This window comes from Mobula hypostoma, chromosome 13, assembly GCF_963921235.1.
Source record: "Mobula hypostoma chromosome 13, sMobHyp1.1, whole genome shotgun sequence".
In the NCBI taxonomy this organism is placed as follows: Eukaryota; Metazoa; Chordata; class Chondrichthyes; order Myliobatiformes; family Myliobatidae; genus Mobula; species Mobula hypostoma.
Genome location: NC_086109.1, coordinates 57,964,748 through 57,988,956, shown reverse-complemented (window position 1 = coordinate 57,988,956; position 24,209 = coordinate 57,964,748). Strand labels below are relative to the sequence as shown.

The 24,209-nt window shown below is 40.7% G+C and overlaps 1 protein-coding gene across 4 annotated transcripts in view; it reads right to left on the bottom strand.

Annotated features, from left to right (window-relative positions):
- mindy2 (MINDY lysine 48 deubiquitinase 2) overlaps positions 1–24,209 on the bottom strand; it is a 104,191-nt gene that overhangs the window by 23,093 nt on the left and 56,889 nt on the right. For all 4 annotated transcript variants that reach the window (XM_063065748.1, XM_063065746.1, XM_063065747.1 and 1 more), the window contains 2 exons: positions 23,876–23,978; positions 16,192–16,334 (listed from right to left, as the gene is read on the bottom strand). In XM_063065748.1, coding sequence (XP_062921818.1) covers positions 16,192–16,334; positions 23,876–23,978 — 246 coding nt within the window. The remainder of the gene's footprint in view (positions 1–16,191; positions 16,335–23,875; positions 23,979–24,209) is intronic.

Genomic DNA, 24,209 nt, shown 5'->3' with positions numbered 1-24,209 from the left:
CTGGTCCCATCATCTTGATGTAGTCATAAAGAAGGCAAGACAGCAGCTACACTTTATTAGGAGTTTGAAGCGATTTGGCATGTCAACAAATACACTCAAAAACCTCTATACTTGTACCATGGACAGCATTCTAACAGGCTGAGTCACTGTCTGGTATGGAGGGACTACTGCACAGGACCAAGAGAAGCTGCAGAAGGTTGTAAATCTAGTCAGCTCCATCTTGGGCACTAGCCTACAAAGTACCCAGGACATCTTTAGGGAGCAGTGTCTCAGAAAGGCAGCGTCCATTATTAAAGACCTCCAGCACCCAGGGCATGCCCTTTTCTCACTGTTACCATCAAGTAGGAGATACAGAATCCTGAAGGTACACACTCAGCAATTCAGGAACAGCTTCTTCCCCTCTGCCATCCAATTCCTAAATGGACTTTGAAGCTTTGGACACTACCACACTTTTTTAATATTTCTTTCTTTGCACATTTTTTAATAATCTATTCAATATACGTAATTGATTTGTTTATTATTGTTTTTTTTTCCTCTCTCTCTGCTAGATTATGTATTGCATTGAACTGCTGCTGCTAAGTTAACAAATTTCACGTCACATGCTGGTGATAATAAACCTGATTCTGAAAAGTTTCTACTGACAAAGCGATTTGTTGTCATCTTAAAACCTGTTACTTCATGCAGATGGAGTTCGTTAGCCGGGACTGGCAGCTTATCTAGGAGAAGGAAAACTCATTGTGGCTATACCCAATCATGGGGAAAGCTTCAGGAGTAAACTGGAAAAATCCAGAGCTGGAGTCCCTAAGGCAGTCCTACATTGAGTTCAATACTATCTAGCAATTCCTACGACACCACTGGTGCCAAACTGTATGGGCCTCTGTCGTTCCTTTGGATTCATCAGCTGTGTGAACAGAGGCAGCCTGCTGTATGGACAACAGTTCGCTCTCCATATTGTACTGTCCTGGCTTGCGCATCATGTAGATAGCTGGAATGGAACATCCGTGGTCGATCCCAATCAATGGAAGGCCTCTCTAAGGTTTTGGAAGCAGTGACTCTAGAGAGCCAGGAAGGAGCTCAAGACTGGACTTCTTAATGGATATCTAGAATACACAAGACCTTGGTGAATAGGATTAAGAAAAACCCCAAGGCATTCTACATGAATGTGAAGAAAAGGGGGATGACTAGAGTGATGGTAGGACTGATCAGGGATAGAAGAGGAAATATCTGCCAGGAGTCTGGGACTGGATGGGATATACCCAGGTTACTAGAGGAAGGAAAGGTAGAGATTGATGTGCATTTGGCAATGATCTTTGTGACCTCACTGTCTACAGGAGTAGCACCAGATGATTAGAGGGTGTTAAATTTTATTTCTCAAACAAAGTGAATAGGGATAACCCTGGGAATTATAGACCAGTGAGTCTTACTTCAGTGGTGGGCAGATTATTAGAGACAGGATTTACAAGCATTTGGAAAGCATAGACTGATTAGGGATATTCAGCTTGAATTTGTAAGGGGTCAGTTATGCTTCACAAGCCTGATTGAATTGAAGATGTGACAAAGGACATTGGTGAAAGTAGTACAGTGGTTGTGGTGTATATGGATTTTAGTATGACTTTTGAAAAGGTTCCCCCATGGTGAGCTCATTTAGAAAATGAGGCGGCGCGGGATCCAGGAGAACCTGGCTGTGTGGATTTAGAACTAGCATTTCCATAGAAAGCAGAGTATGATCATAGATGGGGTGTTCTCTGCCTTGAGGTCAGTGACCGTTGGTGCTCCACAGTGATCAGTTCTGGGACCCATGATCTTTGTGATTTTTATAAATGACTTAGATGAGGAAGTGGAAGACTGGATTAAGTTAACAGATGACACAATGGCCAATGGAATTGTGGATAGAAGGTTATTGTAAGTTACAACAGGACATAGACAAGATGGCTGAGAAGTGGCAAATGGTGTTCAAGCCAGAAAAGGAAGAAATGAGTCTTCATGAAGTATCCTGGACTGAAACATCAACTATTTACTCATTCCCATAAATACTGCCCGACCTGCTGAGTTCCTGCAACATTTTGTGTGTGTTGCAAATGACTCACTTTGGAAAATGGAATTTGAAAGCAGAATACAGGATTAACCGCAAGATTCTTAACGTGGAGTATAGTGGTTACTTGTGATCAAAGCAAAACTGGTAAGAGACTAAACCAGGTCACTTGACACTGTACAACATGCTTCCAAATAACAAATTTCCAAATTGAAAAAGGTACATTCGATCCTTTATTATGAAACCAACAAAGACAAATGATAAAAAAATCTAATGAAGCTAAACTAGTGATAACAATCTTAGCAACACACATCAAAGTTGCTGGTGAACGCAGCAGGCCAGGCAGCATCTCTAGGAAGAGGTACAGTCTACGTTTCAGGCCGAGACCCTTCGTCAGGACTAACTGAAGGAAGAATTAGTAAGAGATTACTAACTAAGAGATCTCTTACTAACTCTTCCTTCAGTTAGTCCTGACAAAGGGTCTCGGCCTGAAACGTCGACTGTACCTCTTCCTAGAGATGCTGCCTGGCCTGCTGCGTTCACCAGCAACTTTGATGTGTGTTGCTTGAATTTCCAGCATCTGCAGAATTCCTGTTGTTTGCGATAACAATCTTATCATGGTTTCACAGTAGTTAGGAGATTGAGCTCAAGAGTAATGTTACAATTCCAAAAGCCCTGGTGAGACCAGATATAGAATATTATGTTCATTTCTGTTCATCTCATTATGAGGATGTGGAAGCTTTAGAGAGGATGCAGACGGGATGTAGCAGGATGCTGACTGGATTAGAGGATATGGCTTACGAGGATAGCATGAGCAAGCTAGGGCTTTTCTCTTTGGAGTCAAAGAGAATGAGACTTGACAGAGTTTTGACCAAATAATGTATGGGGGGGGGGGGATGTCAGAGGCAAGTTAGTTTTTTTTTTAAAACACAGATTGCAATGGGTGTGCAGAATGCCCTGCCAGGGGTGGTAGTAAAGGCAGTTATATTAGGGACATTTAATAAACTCTTAGACAGACACATGAATGATAGAGAGTAGAACGGAGAGTAGAATACATACCAATCCTCATAGAGGGATCAGAAGTGGAGAGAGTGAGCAGCTTCAAGTTCCTGGGTGTCAAGATATCTGAGGATCTAACCTGGTCCCAAGATATCGATGTAGTTCTAAAGAAGGCAAGCCAGCGGCTATACTTCATTAGGAGTTTGAAGAGATTTGGCATGTCAACAAATACACTCAAAAACTTCTATAGATGTACCATGGAGAGCATTCTGACAGGTTGCATCACTGTCTGGTATGGAGGGGCTACTGCACAGGACTGAATGAAGCTGCAGAGGGTTGTAAATCTAGTCAGCTCCATCTTGGGTACTAGCCTACAAAGTACCCAGGGCATCTTCAGGGAGCGATGTTTCAGAAAGGCAGCTTCCATTATTAAGGACCTCCAGCACCCAGGGCATGCCCTTTTCTCACTGTTATCATCAGGTAGTAGGTACAGAAGCCTGAAGGCACACACTCAGTGGTTCAGGAACAGCTTCTTCCCCTCTGCCATCCGACTCCTAAATGGACATTGAACCCCTGGACACTACCTCATTTTTTAATATACAGTATTTGTTTATTGCATGTTTTTAATCTATTCAATATACATATACTGTAATTGATTTACTTATTATTATTTTTATTTTATTTATTATTTTTTCCTCTTCTATATTATGTACTGCATTGAATTGCTACTGTTAAGTTAACAAATTTCACGTCACATGCCGGTGATAATAAACCTGATTCTGATAGAGAAAATTGAGGGTTATGTAGGAGGGAAGGGCTAGATTGATCTTTGAGTAGGTGAAAAGGTAAGAAAAACATTGTTGACCAAGGAGCCTGAACTGTGCTGTATTATTCTATGTTCTATGTGCTGTGGTACAAACTAAAGATCAAGATACATGCTTCAAAGGATGGACTCCTATCAGAGAATCGTTCATAGTCATTGAAGTTACAATGAAACAGAAAGGTACATCTAAAGTACTGCAGTGGTGGCAATTTTAAAATTCAGGTGTATTTATACTCTTATTTCTGAAATCAAACTGTGATCTCATTGGGAGTGGAAAATAATATGCACTAGTATTTTCACATTCTCAGTCACATGAAAAACTGAAGCTCAAGTTTAGTTATTTGTGTATGAAAAGGGTACAAATTTGATAAGTGTGAAATTAGATGACTTTATTTTCAGAGTTGTTGAGCAGAAGTTCACATGAGCAAATATGTGTCAATTTGTGAAATTCAGCATCTTAAGCGAACATTACTTTCAAATATGCAAATAAAGGTGTGAATCCAATTGATTTTAATTACCTGGTCATTTCAAAGTTTAACCCCTATATTTAAACTGCTGACTTCAGTACACTGACCACAAGTCTGCAAGATCCATCCTGAAATTTAAACGTAAACAAGCCAAGCATCTAATGTTGATAGCAAATAAACTATTACCTTTTCATGCTGTCTGTACATGAACTTACTGCAATATTTGGAGTAATATTCTACCAGCAATTTGAACAACACATTACGATCATATGGGGTAGGGGAAGTACTGAACTTGTAGTTTCCCAAAATGGTAGGAAGTTCAGAAACATGCAACAGTAATTGCATTTCATTTAAGACGTCAATATTTATAAACACATTGCTGAATCTTGAGATCATGGAAGCTTCTTGTAGTAGTTGATGTGAAACATGCTTCTGGCTAGTTTCTGTATATATTAATAATCTTATAATAGTTTCCCAAATTACAGAATTTGGAGAGCCAAACAGGAAAAAATCTCTGAAAGTAAAATTCATACCTATTTCAATTTTAAAAGCTTGTATAAACCTTTATCAATTTTGAAAAGAATCTGGAATCATTAAGAGTAATAGAACTATACAAAAGTCTCTCAGATTAAGTAACTATTTCAAGCACTAAAATCTTAAATGGATAGCATTTCATAAAATTTGAGTTAAAATTTTCAACTTTTACCATGTATTCACTCAACTGACAAAAGACATCAACATGGGTCAAACCTTAGCTTCTAAAACATTCATTAATAAAACATCTGCTTCCTGGAATTTTCATCAATAATGAGAAACTTCTGTTCACCAAAGCAGATAAGAACATCCCAAGTCTTTAATGTACAGGCAAGTGAAGGATGAGTGTAATGTATTACTCTTATCTCTGCTCAGTGGTTATATGCAGAACGGAAAATAAACAGGCACTACCTATAAAAAGATAATACCAATCACCAGAAGTCGACACTTGAGCCCAAACTGTAGAAAACATCAACATCCTTCTCAGGATCTGTTTTTATGGCCTGCCCCAGATTATATTACCATATGGTGCAGTCTGCCAGACTTCTATTCAAAATAAACAACAGCATTTTAATCCAGAGGAGGAATGTTATTTACACTGATCAGATTGGCAAAGTACCAACTGATTAAAAAATTCAAAACAAGGAGATGCTCATTGTATTCAGATTGTCAAGCAGAGTCACAATTTTACAAGAGATCAAAAAGTTCCATTACACTTGTGTGCTAGATGAGTGCAACATGCATGGGACTATTACGCATTTTTAAAAAAATCCTTAATGGTCTGACATGAACTGTTCCGTAAAAACAACTAGCTAACAGATTTTTTAAGAATTTCAGAACTGATGGAATTGTGGAGATGGTTTTGATTTATGTGTGTCTTTTCAGGCAATCCCAGTTAATTTAAACACAGAACTAAACTTAATTGCACTTCCACTTTTTAGTGATTTAAAATCAGGTTGGTAGAGGGGATTAGTTCATAAATGCAGTGGGAAAAATAAATTATTATTTTGGATGTTGTCCTCATTCTGAAAATACACCAAAATGATAATTTATCAAAATTCAGAAAATGTGATTTTATTTTAATATAGAGATACAGTGTGTAACAGGCTCTTCTGGCCCAATGAGCTGCTCCACCTAGCAACCCATCTATTTAACACTAACCTAATCACGGGACACTTTATATTGACCAATTAACCTACTGATCGGTAGGGAGTTAGGGGTGGGGGGTAGAACCTGGAGCACCCAGCGGAAACTGATGTGACCACAGGGAGAATGTACAAACTCCTTACAGATGGCACCAGGACTGAACTCCAAACTCCAACACTCTGAGCTGTAATAGTGTTACATTAACCACTATGCTACCGTGGCACCTTCATAATACAAAGAAATTATATTATAAAAATAATATAAGCCAGAGTCATTTTAAAGATCTAGAATCTGCATAATTGTTTTAAACTTCTTGAAGAGCTAACTAAATTGCAACAACCTTGTGCACATCGTATTTTTATTTCTATTTAAATACTTCAACTTTCAGCTCTGAAGCTGGCTGTCTAAAGCTTAAGCTGTGTCTTTCTATGCATGCTGACAAATCTGCTGTACTACAAGGACTTCTCCATGGATTGTCACCTTGTCGTGGTGGAGAAGCTTGTGTGGTCCTGCGATCCCGAGAGCAATGCCTTCTGGAGCTATGCACCTGGTAGGGTCACCCATGGCGGTAAGGTCGAGGGTGAGGTCCCTGACAAAGAACAATCCAACCAAGTCCTCAACGGTGGAACAGGCGGACGAAGTTACTTCAAACTCAAGCGCTGTGAAGGTGGATGAAGGCTGCAACGAATCCATCAGCTCCAATCATCATGGTTTCCATGCCATTGGAATCAGTTGGTTGATTTGTGAAGTATCGTGTGCGTCTTGGAGTGCAACATCAAATACACGTTAAACAAATACACTTACAGGCGTCCTCACTCTGTGGGCCACTTCTTCAGAATGAAGACCATCATCCTTGACCTCGAGGGATAGCCACAATGACGACGACTACAAGGAATATTCCATGACATTTGAACTATTCTTCTTGCAAAAGATGGGACTAAAAAGGTTTAATGATTACCTCAAGTTATTGAAGATATTTATAGGATGTGGGAAAGCTGATTTGCTGGGAATCACTGCAAGTGTGACAGCAGTTTCAAATGACAAAGAAAATAAAAGGATCAAGGAGAACTTCATTTAATGCAGGTGTTGAGTTGTTAGATCCTTATTTGTCATTTGGAGTTGCTGAGACAGGCCACTAAATGTTTAATTGAAGAGTTGATAAAAAAATTGAAGATAAAGCTTGAGAAAAATGGGGGAAAGGAAGACCAGTTGAACTCAACAGATCAGGCAGCAGCTGTAGGAAGAAAAATAATTAAAATATTTGGTCTGGGACCCATCAGTTCGAGCAGTGAGTTCTGACGAAGAGTCCCAAAACTTAAACATTAACTGTTTCCTCCTTCCACAGTTACTACCTGACCTGTTAAATTTTACCAATATTTCCCAAATTTGTGATTTCTAGAGCCTGTCATTTTATTTTGGATTTTCATTAGTTGTACTTGAACAGCTCAAGCACAGACCTAATAAACTATAAAAGATCTTCTAGGTTATATACATTTATCACTTTATGCAAAAGAGGGATTGTTTACAATGTCTCTTTGCCAAACACTGGTATAGTAACTTGTAAAATTTGATCAGAAAATACGCAGTGGACAGAGACACGCAAATCGAACTCATGGAACATGTGACTGTTATAATACTAACAGAGCATTAGTTGAAGGACCAGGTGAGCAGGATTTCAGTTTACAGCCAATTGGTTAGTTCCAAAATAAAATGCAGTCCAATATTTAAGATACTCATGGAGGTAACAGAAACAATAAACATCTGTTTATGGTGATTAATTTTGGGACAAACATAGTAAGGCCACAATGAAGACACACTGATCTTTAAAATAACACCAGAAGATCTTTTACATCCACCCAGGCAGACAGAAGATTCTGTAATTTAATGCCAGATCACAGATACCTTCCTCAATATGCCCTTACTGCCAATGGTCAATGCTTTCAGATGCAAGCAAAATTGAAAACTGGAGATATTGGCCACCAATATATATCATTCTCCACCAATATATTAATTCGTGAACCATCTTCTACCCCAAGCACACCCTCAGTCTTCGTCAACACACAGACACACACTAAGAAATCCACCATACGAATCACAAGTCTAACCATATGTTTAACTAAATATTGAGATCAGTGTTTTTGTCAAAAAACTTCATTGTTTGACTGAGAATGCTATCCAGAAGACAAAAATATACAGAATATTTTCAAACAATGAAGAATGAGGGGTGAGCTCATTGAAACATATTGAATGGTGAAAGGCCTTGATAGAGTGGATGTGGAAAAGATGCTTCCTATGATAGGAGAGTCTAAGACCAGAGGACACAGCCTCAGAATAAAGTGGCGTCCTTTTAGAATAGAGATGAGGAGGAATTTCTTTAGGCAGAGAGTGATGAATCTGTGGAATTCTTTGCCACAGGCAGATGTGAAGGCCAAAACTATATATATTTAAGGCAGAGGTTGATAGGTTCATGATTGATCAGGGCATGAAGGGATATGGGGAGAAGGTAAGAGACTGGGGCCAAGAGGAAAACTGGATCAGCCAAGATGAAATAGTGGAGCAAACTCAATGGCCTAATTTTGCCCCCATGTCTTATGGTCTTAGTCCTAAATTCCCTTTTGAGTTGAGATCCTCTAATCCAGGCAGCATCCTAAGGAACCCTTTGCACCTTCTTCAAAACATCCACATCCTTCCTATCATAGACCTAATCAAATCTTTACTTAAATCGCAACATGACTTTCTGATTTTCATACCCAGCACCCCAAGCAATAGAAGCAAACATGCCATTTGTCTTTAACACCTAATCCACATGTGTTGCCTCTGCCAGGGAGCAATGGACCTGCACTGTAAGATTTGCACCCTCCTTTACATTGGTGTAACCTGTCGTAAATTGGGGGACCACTTCATCGAGCACCTCCACGCCATCTGCCACAAGTGGGGCTTCCCAGTGGACAAACATTTTCATTCTGATTCCCATTCCGACCTGTTGGTTCATGGCCTCCTCTTGATTGAGGAAGATGAGGCCACTCTCAGGGTGGAGGAGCAACACCTTATATTCCATCTGGGTAGCCTCCAACCTGATGGTATGAATATCAATTTCTCCTTCCAGTAAACAAATTTCCTCCCCCACCTCCTTCATCAATTCCCCACTCTGACCTTTTATCTCTTCTCACCTGCCTATTACTTGCTCTGGGTCCCCTCCTCCATTCCTTTCTTCTATGGTCCACTCTCCTCTCTTATCAGATTCCTTCTTCTCCAGCCCTTTATCTTTCCCACCCACTTAGCTTCACCTATCACCTTTGAGCTATGCTCCTTACCCTCCCCCCATCTATTTATTCTGGCATCTTCTCCCTTCCTACTCAGTCCTGAATAAGGACTTGGCTTGAAATGTTGACTACCTATGAAGGCTGCCTGACCTGCTGAGCTCCTCAGCATTTTGTGTGTTGCATTAGTGTGCCCTTTCCTCCTATATTTGAAATCCCATACTTCATATGTCTAGATTAAACTCCATCTGCCATTTCTCTGCCTCCATTTCCAAATGATCAATATCCTGCTGTATCCTTTGCCAACTCTCCTCGGTATTAACAACTCTTACCATTTCTGTACATCTACAAATTTACTGATCAACCCATCTACATTTTTTGCCCAAACCATTTATATATAATCACAAACTGAGGTCTCAACACTGATCTCTGTGGAACACCACTGGTCACAGTAGATTGAAACCAATATACCAATGCAATGTGGATCCCATGTGTCACAATTTTCTGGATCAGCTTTCAACAAAGGACCTTTGTCAAATGTTCTACTAAAATCCATAAATATAACAGCCACTACCTTAATTTCAATGCAACATACACAAAATGCTGGAGGAATTCAGCAGGCCAGGCAGCATCTATGGAAAAGAGAAACAGTTGACACCTCAGCCTGAAATGTTGACTGTTTACTCTTTTCCATAGATGCTGCCTGGCCTGCTAAATTCTGCCAGCATTTTGGGTGTGTTGCTTTGAATTCCCAGCACCTGCAGATTTCTTCATGTTTGTGACCCTAATTTCAAATATTTTCACTACCTTCTCAAAAAAACTCAGTCAAGTTTGAATGACAGGGCTTCTCCTGCACAAAGCCATGTTGACTAGCCCCAATGGGCCAATACTGTTCTAAATGAGTAAACTCTATCCCTAAAAATCTTCTGCAATAATTTCCATACGGTATTGCAATTTGTTAAATTATCCTTGTTGTCATCTAAAGGAAAGGAACAACATTTTGCTATTCTCCTCTAGGATTCCAGATACAGAAATCTCCATCAACGCCCCAGCAATTTCTTTCTCTGCCACCCTCAATTACATGGGGGAAATTCCATCAACTCATCTGCATTAATTTTTAATCTTCAAGAGATCCAGCACTCTTTCCTTCAATATGCCCTTTCCTGATCTTCCATGTCTTTCGACTTGGTGAACACCAATGCAAAGTACTTATGTAGTACCTCACCTTCAGTACTTCCTCTGGCTCCAGGCATAAATTGCTCATTTGTCCTCAAGTTTCTTTCCCTAGCTACCAACTTCTTTTTATGCATATATAAACTGCCTTGTGATTTTCCTTAATCCTATTCACTAAGGACATTTCATTGCCCCTTTTATCTCTCTGATTTAAGCACTTTTCTGCTTTATTTATATTGAGGGTCATTGACCTAATTTTCCACAATTTCTTACAATAGAAAACCTGACCAGTCAGCCCAATGTGTCTATGCTGTCTTTAAGTAGTAATCCATTTCACCATTTCCCTGTAACCTAATTTCTCTCAACCATCAACTCCACCGCTATTCTCCTCACAGCCATCTACCCAATAGGCAACTAATAGTATCCAACCAAACAGCACATCTCTGGGATACAAGAGAAAACAAGAACACCAGAGAAACCCACACAGTTAAAGGGATAATGTGCAAACTCCAATCAGACAACACCAACAGTCAGGATCAATCATGGATTTCTGACGGTGCAAGACAGTAGTACTACTTAAGCTACTGTGCCATCCACCAATGACTTCAAACATTAGCTTTGCTTCTCTAACCACAGAATGCAACTTAATCTGCTGACTACTTCCAGCAGTCTATTTTTAATAGATTTTCAGACTATTTTGTATAATAGCTCAAGCAGTAGAACTCTGTTAAACCAGCACAAAGGGCCATTGGTACACTGACAGATCTTGCAGACTGTTGGATGTTACTGGAACATATCTATTATCACTTTTTAAAATTTTAAATGTACATCGCTTAGTAGTACAATAGGTTTACCAGTGAACAGTGGGGATTTAAAAGGAGTGCAAGGAAGGGGGCCCTGTTGAGTTGAAACGGAGTGTAGGAAAAAGAACCCAGGGAGCCAGATACTACACCATTAAGATTTCCATATAATCAGAATTTTACAGTGAAGAAAAAGGGTTAGTTCATAATCTGATGGTGATGATTTTCCTCAGAAAAAAATAAGGTCAATTTGCTCGAGTTGCAAACTAGAATTCTGAATTTAAATCAAACCTTTTAAGTACAAGGGAAATTAGATTGAAAGGTTTCCTAGTAAATAAATAACCTAAGGGCATGGGTGGATTAATTTCCCTGTTCACATATTTTTCACTGAAAAATAAATCTTCAGGGAAAATAATCTATCCATGCTAATTAAGAAGTTTTAAAACAGCATTAGAGGCTTAAAACATTAGCAATTTTACAAGCCTGAGGAAATGCCATTCTCAGAACAAGCAACTGGGGACCAAAAAAATTGCTAAAGAACGAGGTGGCAAGATTAGGAAATACAGCAGAAGATTATAAGAGCTTCTATATTTATGGAAAAATATGAAAGATGTGAATCACTTAGATACTAAGGGTGAAAATTTATTGAGGGGTAGTAGAGATTCTGAACAAATATTTTACATGTTCTTCCCTGGAAAATTCTAACTACAGGAAATAATGGGGAAATCAAGGGACTTGATTAAAATTATTACTTTCAGGTGATTGAAATCAGGGAGAAATTGGGGTCTAAAAGATATGTTTGCTGGCTTTGATAGTTTGCATTGCAAGCTTCCAGAAGAGGTGACTGCAGAAATGGATATGTTGATAATTATCTTCCAAAATCACTTGAATGTGTAACTGCTCCAAAAGACAGAGGGAAGAAATTATCAGATGTCAGAGAAATCAATGTAACAGCATTTATATTGATTAAAACACAGAAGGATATTTAATCAGAATTTTACAGTGAAGAAAAAGGGTTAGTTCATAATCTTATGGTGATGGTTTTCCTCAGAAAAAAAAGGTCAATTTGCTTGAGTTGCAAACTAGAATTCTGAATTTAAATCAAACCTCAATTCCATCTGTACGCCCATCAAGCCTCAATTCCATCTGTACCACTTCCTCAACTTCTTCAGATGTTTCCTTTCATGTGACCCTAAAGACCAATATGCCTTTTGCCTTCCCTGACTATCCCTAATTAGTCCTTGCCTTTCCAAATGTACATAAATCCTGCCCCTTAGAATTTTCTCCTGTAATTTCCCTAGCACTGATGGCTCAATGATCTGTGATTACCTGACTCATCACTGTTGGCCTTATATAAAGGAACAACACTAGTTGTCTGCCTGCAAAATTCTCTGTCTGAGACCTCACAATCTTGCTTCCCAGAGCGCTCTGGGATACATCTTATCCAGCCCTAGGGATATATCCACCCTTATGCATTCCAAAACATCACACTTCACCTTCTGAATGTAGACATTCTTCAGAATATCAACAAATACATCCTTGAATGCACTATCCTCCATGTCCCTCTTCTTGGTGAATTCAGATGGGAAGTTTTCATTTAGGATTTCACCCAACATTCTGGGCTGTCTACATATACTATATCATTAGTCCAGAAGAAAACTCATTCTTTCTTGCTCCAAATATATTGACTCAAGCTTACATGCAAAGGATATTTCATTAACATCCTAATTTCTTTCTCCTGTATTTTCCTGCAATCCAACATTCCTCAAGGGACTTGATGATTGTAGTTGCCTACACCCATCATATGCTTTTTTTCCCCTCATTAAACCTTCAATAACTTGCATCATTCAGGGTTTCTTATTCTTGCCATTCTTTCACCATTATCAGAATACACTGGTTCTGAACTCTTGATAACTCTCAGAAGTGTCCCATTTGTCCAATAATGACCACTCTGCCCCCTTCTCCCTCTCTCATCTTATCTCCTGGCCTGCCCATCGTCTCCCTCAGGTGCTCCTACCCCTTTTTCTTTCTTCCGTGGGCTTCTGTCCTCTCCTATTAGATTCCCCTTTCTCCAGCCCTGTACCTCTGTCACCAATCAACTTCCCCGCTCTTTACTTCGCCCCTCTCCCCCTTCCTGGTTTCACCTATCACCTCGCGTTTCTCCCTCCCCACCCTCTAACTCTGAATCATCTGTTTTTCTCCAGTCCTGCTGAAGGGTCTCGGCCTGAAACGCTAACTGTATTCTTTTCCATGGATGCTGTCTGGCCTGCTGAGCTCCTCTAGCATCTTGTGTGTGTTGCTTGGATTTCCAGCATCTGTAGATTTTCTCTTGTTTGTAGGTGGTTTTGTTCTCTTTCTAATTTCTTTTTTCTAATTCTTTCCTTTCTAATTTCCTTCATTAATCTATCAGATGGCTTGATCACCAACATATCACTACAACAACGCTAACTTCAAGACCTCCCCTTTTTCAATCCATCCCTATCCCACCCTCTCTGCAACTTAAACCCAACTTAATTTTTCATCCAAATTCTGACCGCCTTTAACTTGAACAGCACTGTTTTTCTTTTCAAATGCAGCCCAAAGTCCCGAGAGTTTCCAACATCTTTTTATTTTAACTTGGTAGCTATTTTATCTTAAAATTTTCTTCTGTGAAACTGAAAGGCCACATTTGTCACCCTCTAGTGCATGAGGTCAATTACAAACTCAACACAGTTTTGGAAGCTGATATCAATATCTTACAAACTTGCCAATTCTGTCTTTATATGCTCTTGAAACCAATTTCAATCCTCTTCACTACTTACCACATTTCTAGGCTTTGTATCATCTGCAAATTCATGAATGGTTCTTACACACAGAGGCAGGAATAAGCTGCAAGTGCTTTTGCCCCCTGAGACTGCTTGAGCATTCAATGAGGGTTTGTTTTCCTTGGAGCAGAGTAGGCCAAGGACACAGAAAAGGTAGACAGTAGGAAGCTTTTCTCCACAGAAGAAAAAATTGAAATTAGAGGGCATAAATTGAGGTTAAGAGGAGATGTTTAGGAGGGATAGATTAATGAAATCTACTCAAGAGTAGATGGATTCTGGTACACGACCCAAGTGGTGGTGGAAGCAGTTACTCTCAGAAGTAGATCAGCACTTGAATTTTCAATACATAAAATGCTACAGAGCAAATGCAGGTTAAAGGGATTAATACAGATAGGTTCTAGACGGTCAGCATAGACATGGTGGACCAAACAGCCTGCTTCTGTGCAGAATAACGACAACTCATTTCCTTCAGATCCACATCCTCATTTAACTTTTTTCTGACACTTCCTCTGTGAAAAGTTTCATCATTCCCCATTATAATTTCTCCCATCTTTGTTATCTAAGAGATTCAGTTAACTTCACTAGTCTCTTCCATTTTACATAATCAGCACCCATTTTTTATGTTTTTTGCTGAGTTACTTTCATATTCTAACTTGCCTTCGGATATCAATTTCTCAGCCTTCCTTTGCCAATGCTGCCTATGCTCATATTTTTCACACCTTAAGCCTATTTGGGTTTAGTACCATCTTTAAATTTCTCCTGGCAGACACAGATGGACCACCTTTCCTGCTGGACTTTTGTTTTAAAAAAGCATGTAAAAGGATATATTTTTCTGCTGCATATGTATAATTTCCTTAAATGCAAGCCATTGCCCATCCACCACTCTATCTTTCCATATATACTCAGTGGCACTTTACCAAGTTCCTTATGTAGCTAATAAAATGGCCACTAAGTGTACGTGTGTGGTTTTTCTGCTGCTGTAGCCCATCCACTTTAAGGTTTGATGTTGTACATGCAGAGATGCTCTTCTGTACACACTATTGGAACACATGGTTTTTTGAGCTACTATCGCCTTCTTGTCAGCTCGAACCAGTCTGGCTGTTGTCCTTTGACCTCTTTCAAGGCATTTTCACCCACAGAACTGCCACTCACTGGATATTTTTGCGTTTTTCACACTATCCTCTGTAAACTCTAAAGATCGTTGTGTGTGAAAATCCCAGGAAATTAGCAGATTCCAAGATACTCAAACCACCCTGTCTGGCACCAACAATCATTCCATGGTCAAAACCACTTAGATCACATTTCTTCCCCATTCTGATATTTGGTCTAAACAAATGAACTCCTTGACACTGTCTGTCTGCTTTCATGCAGAATTGCTTCACATGTTTGGCTGATTCAAAATTTACATTAACAAGTAGGTGCACCTAAAACAGTGACCACTAAGTGTATTTTCCCCATCAACCACAGCCAATTCTCCTCTCATGCCTTCATAGTTAATTATTTTGATTTAAACCACTAATTTTGGATTTCTTTCAAACAGTGCAGAATTCTATCATATCATGCCCACTGTTACCTTACAATTATCAATAATTCTCATCACATAAAAAGATGGGAATAGCCTTTTCTCCAGCTGGCTCTTTGATATACTGACATAGAAAACCATCATGTGGCCACAATGGAGTGTCTGATGCACCCATAAATGCCTTTGGGTACATATTGGATATAAATTCATTTTCCATCATTAACAATGATACACATTAAATCAATCTTGATTTAGAATAGGGCTGCACTCAAGAACTTCTGATTCAATTCCCAAGTCCACTCAGGTATAACTTGATTTCCTGGGTAAATTTGCAAGTTGACCTAAGAAATATAATGTCAATTCACTGGCTTTCAAGAAATATTTTCTGCAATATGGATCAACAGAACACAGCGCAGCACAAGAACAGGCTCTTTGGCCAGTGTACGTGTTGACCTTCATGCCAATGAAAACTAATTCTGTCTGCCTAGACGTGATCTATACACCTCCATTCCCTCTTCATTCACTCATGTCAGTTATTGTATTTGGAAGGCAATCTTATTTGGTAAACTCTTTACCTCTGCCAAAAGATAACATTTAAAATACACAGATATTTAAAAACATGAAATAATACCTTGTATTTTGTCATAGTGCTAAAATGGTTATTTCTGAAGAATACACACAATTCTCCTTCTTCAACAGTAGAAATCAGTTCACATAACCCATGGTATGTCAACTGAGTTGCTGAGTTGTTCAAAAACTGCTCTGCAACATAACCTAAAGAAACAAGAAAGTTATTCAGATTATTCCAGCTCAATTCAAATACTAGACACATTAGACACATTGGAAACTCATTAGACACATTTACAACTTTAAATTCAACCACTGGGAATAACAAATGGTCTTTTGCTCATTTCTTTTTGAGGCAATGATCTAGATATTTACATCAAAAACTAACTTATACTTGACAAAAAAAAAATTCACAAGATTTGTATCAAGCTTTAAATATAGGCTTCATGCATTATCATATTGAAAAACAAACATTTTCATTTGCAGTACCAATAATCAGTTAAACATAGATTTCATTGACAACAAATTAGTTAATGGATTTATAGGTGTCAAATAATAAATGTAATAATTATTTCAGATCATGCCTTTGAGAAACACTATTACAAAGCACAATTAGAACTCAAATTCCATTAAAAAAATATATGTGAAGTGTACTTGGGAGATAAAGATATAACTTTAGTTCACAATATCATGTATTCGTAACAAGAATAAAAAGACAAATACACCCATCTGCTGGTCTCCCAACTCACCAGACCCTTGCTTCAGGGATCCAGCAGCTCTGCTGAGGTCTCACAGAGCTCAGGAGGCTGGTAGTACCCTCTGTACCATCTCACTAAATTCACAGACAATATTGATAACTCAGAATGAGAAGAAAAATGTAAACAATTATTTGCCTACTAAAAATACAGTGCTTGAAGCTACTCATTGCTACTTTTGCTATTCCAGAAAGAAAGCAGCTAAGTTCAGCAATTCTTCACCCCCAAAACAACATGAAAAACTCATCAGAAATCACTCATGAACATCAAGGACCACCTGTCTGCAATGCCAAACGAATAACTGAAAAAATGAACTTTTTGAAACCAACAGCTTGTTGAATATTCAGAACTTTATACCAAAAATTAAATCCCAATATTAAAAGTCCATTTCTGTGAAATGAAACCAACTTTTAATTAATATTTGTGCCTTTATCTAGGCTCTGATTGCAATAAGCTGTCCTTTCTGAAGGGCTACCTGATGATTTCCCAACTCATCATGCACAATTATATTTGGGTCTCCACACTCTCATGCCATAAGCAATCCAAGCAGCACCAACATGAATCAGTGCATCTGATCTCCCTATGTGACAGGAGGCACATCGCTGTCTTGCAAATTTTAAAGCCAGCTTCCAGTGAAGCAAGCAAACCACTGTCGTTCCCCATTTTTCAGCCTCCTGCCACAATCTCCACATCCCCAATCACTGCATTCGTCATGCCCCATAGCTTTTTGGCAATGGCCTCCCCGTTGCTTTCCCCAGTCCTCCTATCCTTAACTCCTTCCGCAGTGCTCCTAGCTGCTTAAAACTGAACAACCCAGTTGCATTACCAGCCTTATTCCCTCTCCATCCCTGTCCAAGCCATCACTGCTTCAGGATCTTTAGCATCGTCCTCCAGCTCCTAAACTGGTAAATTAGTTTATAATTGTTGCATGTCCCAAAATACAGTGAAAAACTGTTTTGCATGCCATTCATAAAGATCACTTCACTAAAGTAGTACAAGAGAAAACAATAACAGAGTGCAGAACAAAGAGTTACAGATTAAGTACAGTACAGGCAGGCAGTAAGATGCAAGATCATAATGAGGTAGATTATGAGGTATTGAGTCCATCTAGGGAGTTGCTCAACAGTCTTAAAATAGTGGGTAGAAGCTGTCCTTGAAGCTTGGTGGTACATGCTCTCAGGCTTTTGTATCTTTTGCCCGATGGGGAAGGGAGAAACATAGAAAGTAGGTGCAGGAGTAGGCCATTTGGCCCTTCGAGCCTGCACCACCATTCAGTATGATCATGGCTGATCATCCAACTCAGAACCCTGTACCAGCCTTCCCTCCATACCCCCTGATCCCTTTAGCCACGAGGCCCATATCTAACTCCCTCTTAAATATAGCCAATGAACTGGCCTCACCTGTTTCCTGTGGCAGAGAATTCCACAGATTCACCACTCTCTGTGTGAAGAAGTTTTTCCTCATCTCAGTCCTAAAAGGCTTCCCTTTTATCCTTAAACTGTGATCCCTCGTTCTGGACTTCCCCAACATCGGGAACAATCTTCCTGCATCTAGCCTGTCCAATCCCTTTAGGATTTTATACTTTTCAATAAGATCCCCCCTCAATCTTCTAAATTCCAACGAGTATAAGCCTAGTCGATCCAGTCTTTCATTATATGAAAGTCCTGCCATCCCAGGAATCAATCTGGTGAACTTTCTTTGTACTCCCTCTACGGCAAGGATGTCTTTCCTCAGATTAGGGGACCAAAATTGCACACAATACTCCAGGTGTGGTCTCACCAAGGCCTTGTACAACTGCAGTAGTACCTCCCTGCTCCTGTACTCGAATCCTCTTGCTATGAATGCCAGCATACCATTCGCCTTTTTCACCACCTGCTGTACCTGCATGCCCACTTTCAATGACTGGTGTGTAATGACACCCAGGTCTCGTTGCACCTCCCCTTTTCCTAATCGGCCACCATTCAGATAATAATCTGTTTTCTTGTTTTTGCCATCAAAGTGGATAACCTCACATTTATCCACATTAAATTGCATCTGCCATGAATTTGCCCACTCACGTAACCTATCCAAGTCACCCTACATCCTCCTCACGGATAACACTGCTGTGTAAGTGAAAAGGGGGTTAGAGTACAGGATAGGAAGGGTTAAATGGTGTATATGACCTGGAAAATATAGCAGGGGCGGGAACTAGACAACAGAACCGGGCACGGTTAGGATGTTGCAACTGCATGCTCATCTCTTAGAATAGAAGCGCTTACTGACCTGTACCTCTGCACGTGAAGCTATTGTGACCATGATGAAATTGCTAACCACAAAACTGTCATAAGCGTGGACAGGGGAAACAGGTTGCCTTCAAGACTCTGTAACACGTCTCTGGCAGGCACCAGCAGGACAAATATGTGCCCCAGATGCATGGTTACCCCTTCTTTTCAATAAACTGCACACTGATACACATCTGGGCAAGGAGGGAATGTGTGCGATATTGCTCAGAAGCTGGTGGAGCCCTAACATGCAGGAGGCAGCAAAGGAGAGAGCCAGGCGATGCCTAACCTGCCAGAAGGTAAACCCTGGAAAATCTATCAAATGCGAAAGAGGCCAGACTCCACTTCCGGGAGGGCCTTTTGAAGTGTTACAAATGGACTTTATCGAGCTGCCTCGAGTACACTGTTACGAATATTGCTTGGTGATAGTAGATGTGTTTAGCAGGTGGATAGAGGCTTTTTCGACCACTAGGAACAAAGCAAGTACGGTGGTTAAGATACTAGTAAAGGACATCATACCACGATTTGGAATCCCCTGTCGCTTGTCTTCAGACAATGGGCCGCGCTTCATTGGAAAGATCAATAAGGAACTCTGTGAATTACTAAAGATAGACCAGCAGTTCCATTGCTCCCACTACCCTGTAGCGGCAGGACTGGTGGAAAGGGCTAATGGGATACTGAAGGACAAATTGACTGAACTAACCCTAGAGACCGGACAGAACTGGTTGAAGGTGCTTCCGCTGGCATTATATCATATGTGGATCACTCCCCAGATTGGGACAGGTCTAACCACAGCAGAGATAGTTTATGGACGACCTGGCAGGACTCCCTGGGACAGTGACAGACCTCCCCCTCCCGGAGTGGACTTACAAGTAATGGGACAAAAATTACAGGACTATTGTAGGCATTAACTCTCTCTTTGAAGTTCCTCCATACTCAGGTTGTGGACGCCTGTAAGGAGGGAGCAAATGACAGTGACTGGCCTAACCCCGAACCTGGCGACTGGGTGCTGATCCGAGACTAGGAAAGACCAAAGTTGGGACCTTGGTGGAAGGGACCGCACCAGATCCTCCTGCAGACCTCTTCAGCGGTCAAGGTGGAAGGACAAGAGTGCTGAATCCATCTGAGCGACTGCAAACGCTGGGACCCAGAATCACCAAGAACTATGAAGGACTAAGTGAGTACTGATAATTGTACTACGATTGTCCCCTGTGTATGATTGAACTTTGTCTTTTTGGAGTGCCACAGCCCTAAAACCATGCCCGGGGGGATGGAAGGTAGGATAACTTTGATTATTTGTATCCTTTTAGGAATAGTAGGAACTATGGGTAGGATCAGGGGACGAGTACATACCTGCGATATAGAGCTGGAAAATAGGGTACATCATCTTTGCAGTCAGGATGTTCTGATGTGTGAGGGTGACAGGGATGATGAATTAGGGGAATGGAACATTACCGAGATCAATTACTGTACCAGAAAGCTCGAGCAACCGGACCGCTGGGCTAGTCCTGGACGGAAGGAACTCTTGGGTCCTCCCCTGTCGGTACCGAAGCTGCAGGTTTGATTTTGACTGCAGAAGGAACCGAATGGAGAACCAACTAGAAAACCAGTCCCATAAAGGAAGGTGTTCCTGGGGAGCCCTAAAAGGGACCTCAACATCCTTAGTGGGCTCAAGGAGGGGCACCTTGAAAAAAAAAGGAATTGGGGTTTCACTGAAAGCTCCATGCTTGGAAGGCCCCCCCTTGGGATATAGCAGTGAAAATTACTTTCAAAAGGTACATAGACGATTATTTGGAACCACTATCGTCTGTTATCCTCCCCCCAACGAGTGTCTCCTCCCTATTCACTACCTTCCCACACTGGGACCGCACTTACCAACCTTTCTGGCGCGCCCCCCCGCAACAGTACTTTGCCTAAGGAAAGGAGGGTGAAACTTACCTATGACCCCACCAAGGCCCCTGTGGCGGACTGTCTATTTCCTCTGGGTAACATTACATGGACAAGTAGTGACCACCGTTACAGTACGGAATGGTTAACGGGAGACCTCTGGTGGAAGGGCAACCTCAAACCCTCGCGGGGAGGCCCAGGTTACGAGAACTGTTACAACGGGACAGGATGGGGATGCGCCGACATTTTTGTCTGCACACCCCTCGCCTGCCTATATGACGTCTGCGAAAGAAGGCAGTGTCGCCCCTCGAACAAAGGGCAGTGCGTCACCTGTACTTGTAGTAAGTCTAATTGTGTGCCTCTGTCCCGGGGAGGACACCTTCTATGCGGAGAAGGAAACCGCACACACCTCCGAGTCTACAACCACTTGTTCCCCCACCCGGACTACATCAAGGGGACCAAATGGGCTTCCTGTCCTCCCGGTAAAAGCCCAAGTGCCTGGAAGGACCATGGGTATCTGATGACAGCCAAGGGTGTACTGAAACCCTGTACACTTCTCAGGGGCATTTCTTCTTCTACAATGGCACTGCCACCTGCAAGACTTAAGGGAGAGGTTTCCCAAGAGTTCTGCACGGACTACCAGAAACTGACTACCCTCACCCCAGGACAAGTGGCTGGGTATGGGGTGGCTGGCTTTTTCTCCCCAGGGGACTTAATGCCGGCAAAACCAATGATGGTAGTGAAGAACCCTGTAGAAGCCGGTGAGCTGCTTGAACCGATACCTGAGGATTTCCATGATATTGGTGGTTATCATTGAGATGATAAAAGGAGGGAATGTGTAAGTGAAAAGGGGGTTAGAGTACGGGATAGGAAGGGTTAAATGGTGTATGTGACCTAGAAAATATAGCAGGGGCGGGAACTAGATAACAGAACCGGGCACGGTTAGGATGTTGCAACTGCATGCTCATCTCTTAGAATAGAAGCGCTTACTGACCTGTACCTCTGCACGTGAAGTTATTGTTACCATGATGAAATTGCTAACCACAAAACCGTCATAAGCGTGGACGGGGAAACAGGTGCTAACTGAAACCGTTTTTCTTTAAATGTAACCTTGTACTTGTGCTAGGCAGAGTTGATTGCCAGACGCTGCAGATGCGTATGGTGGTTACCTCTCCTCGGATCAAATTAAATAAAGAATTGATCAAGCGAAAACGTGGCCTCTGAGTGTTTTCTCCAACTGAATAATGAATCTGTATGGACACTGCTGCCCAGCTTCGTGTCATCCGCAAACTTGGAAATGCTGCATTTAATTCTCTAATCTAAGTCATTAATATATATTGTAAACAACTGGGGTCCCAGCACTGAGCCTTGTGGTACCCCACTAGTCACTGCCTGCCATTCTGAAAAGGTCCCGTTTATTCCCACTCTTTGCTTCCTGTCTGCCAACCAATTCTCTATCGACATCAATACCTTACCCCCAATACCGTGTGCTTTAAGTTTGCACACTAATCTCCTGTGTGGGACCTTGTCAAAAGCCTTTTGAAAATCCAAATATACCACATCCACTGGTTCTCCCCTATCCACTCTACTAGTTACATCCTCAAAAAATTCTATGAGATTCGTCAGACATGATTTTCCTTTCACAAATCCATGCTGACTTTGTCCGATGATTTCACCGCTTTCCAAATGTGCTGTTATCACATCTTTGATAACTGACTAGCATTTTCTCCACCACCGATGTCAGGCTAACCAGTCTATAATTCCCCGGTTTCTCTCTCCCTCCTTTTTTAAAAAGTGGGGTTACATTAGCCACCCTCCAATCCTCAGGAATTAGTCCAGAATCTAAAGAGTTTTGAAAAATTATCATTAATGCATCCACTATTTCTTGGGCTACTTCCTTAAGCACTCTGGGATGCAGACCATCTGGCCCTGGGGATTTATCTGCCTTCAATCCCTTCAATTTACCTAACACCATTTCCCTACTAACATGTATTTCCCTCAGTTCCTCCATCTCACTGGACCCTCTATCCCCTACTATTTCTGGAAGATTATTTATGTCCTCTTTAGTGAAGACTTAGAGAAGAGAGAATGTCCAAAGAGGGCAGGGTCTTTGATTACTTATCCAAGACAGCATCAAGTACAGATGTCCAGCAAGAAGTCTTATGAAAATACAATGATATTTGGAGTAGGTCAAGCCAATTGGTCAAAAATGCCCTGTGACCTGCAGAGTCTCATTTGCCTGGGGCCTGCCACCTGTTGGGAGGTTGCACCTGAAACCTCAGTGTGAGATATAGCGTGCTGGTTAATGCCATGCCACCAATGAGCAAAGGAGGCTCACTGGTAAATCATGAAATCTAGCCCTGTTACTGATTAACAGGGTTCAATGGAACCTGATTTACTTTCAGGTTAACGGAAGATTACTGTTCGAATCTTCTCAATGCTCTTAAGAGCATTGAGAAGAAAAGTGATTCAAAATTGATGCATCAAACACTTTTAATTATTAGTTGATGATTATAACAAAGTCCCTTCTGTTCATTCCACGATCAAATTTTGTAAAAAAGTATTGAAGTGATTTAAAAGAAAGAAAACATACATCATCAATCTGCAATGCAGTCAGAATTACTTGGCTGCTCTAAGTCAACTTTCATCAGTATGGTTAGTAACTGTCAGGCTTGCAAATTAGGATTACTTTTCATTATATTGTTTTCAGTCATCTTTGCTAAACATCAATTATTATATTGCTTCAGATCAATCCCGCACAAAACTGCATTTGAAAGTGCTCAACAATACTCCAGTTCTCTTCCTTTGTATGTACTATTTTTGAACAGACTTTCTTTTCCCTTACCTTCACTGACTAGTTCACTGTTCTCTGACTGTTTACAGAAGATAATCTTCTCCACCAGCTGGTTATAACTGCACATTCCCACTGCTTTCACTAGATCAGCATTCTATAAAACAGAATTGTCAGCAGAAAGTTAAATTTGTGATGTGCAACAGGCTACTAGACTATATAATCCTCATTTTATATAAATTTAGAACTTCAGTCATGCTTTAATCCAAGGATCTAAAGCTTCATAAAACTGAAATTATGAAGAATACAGAGACCAGTGCACACAACTACAATGTTTGTTGTGCCAAGTTCTCTGAAGACATCATGTCTTGATGCAATAAGATGTAAG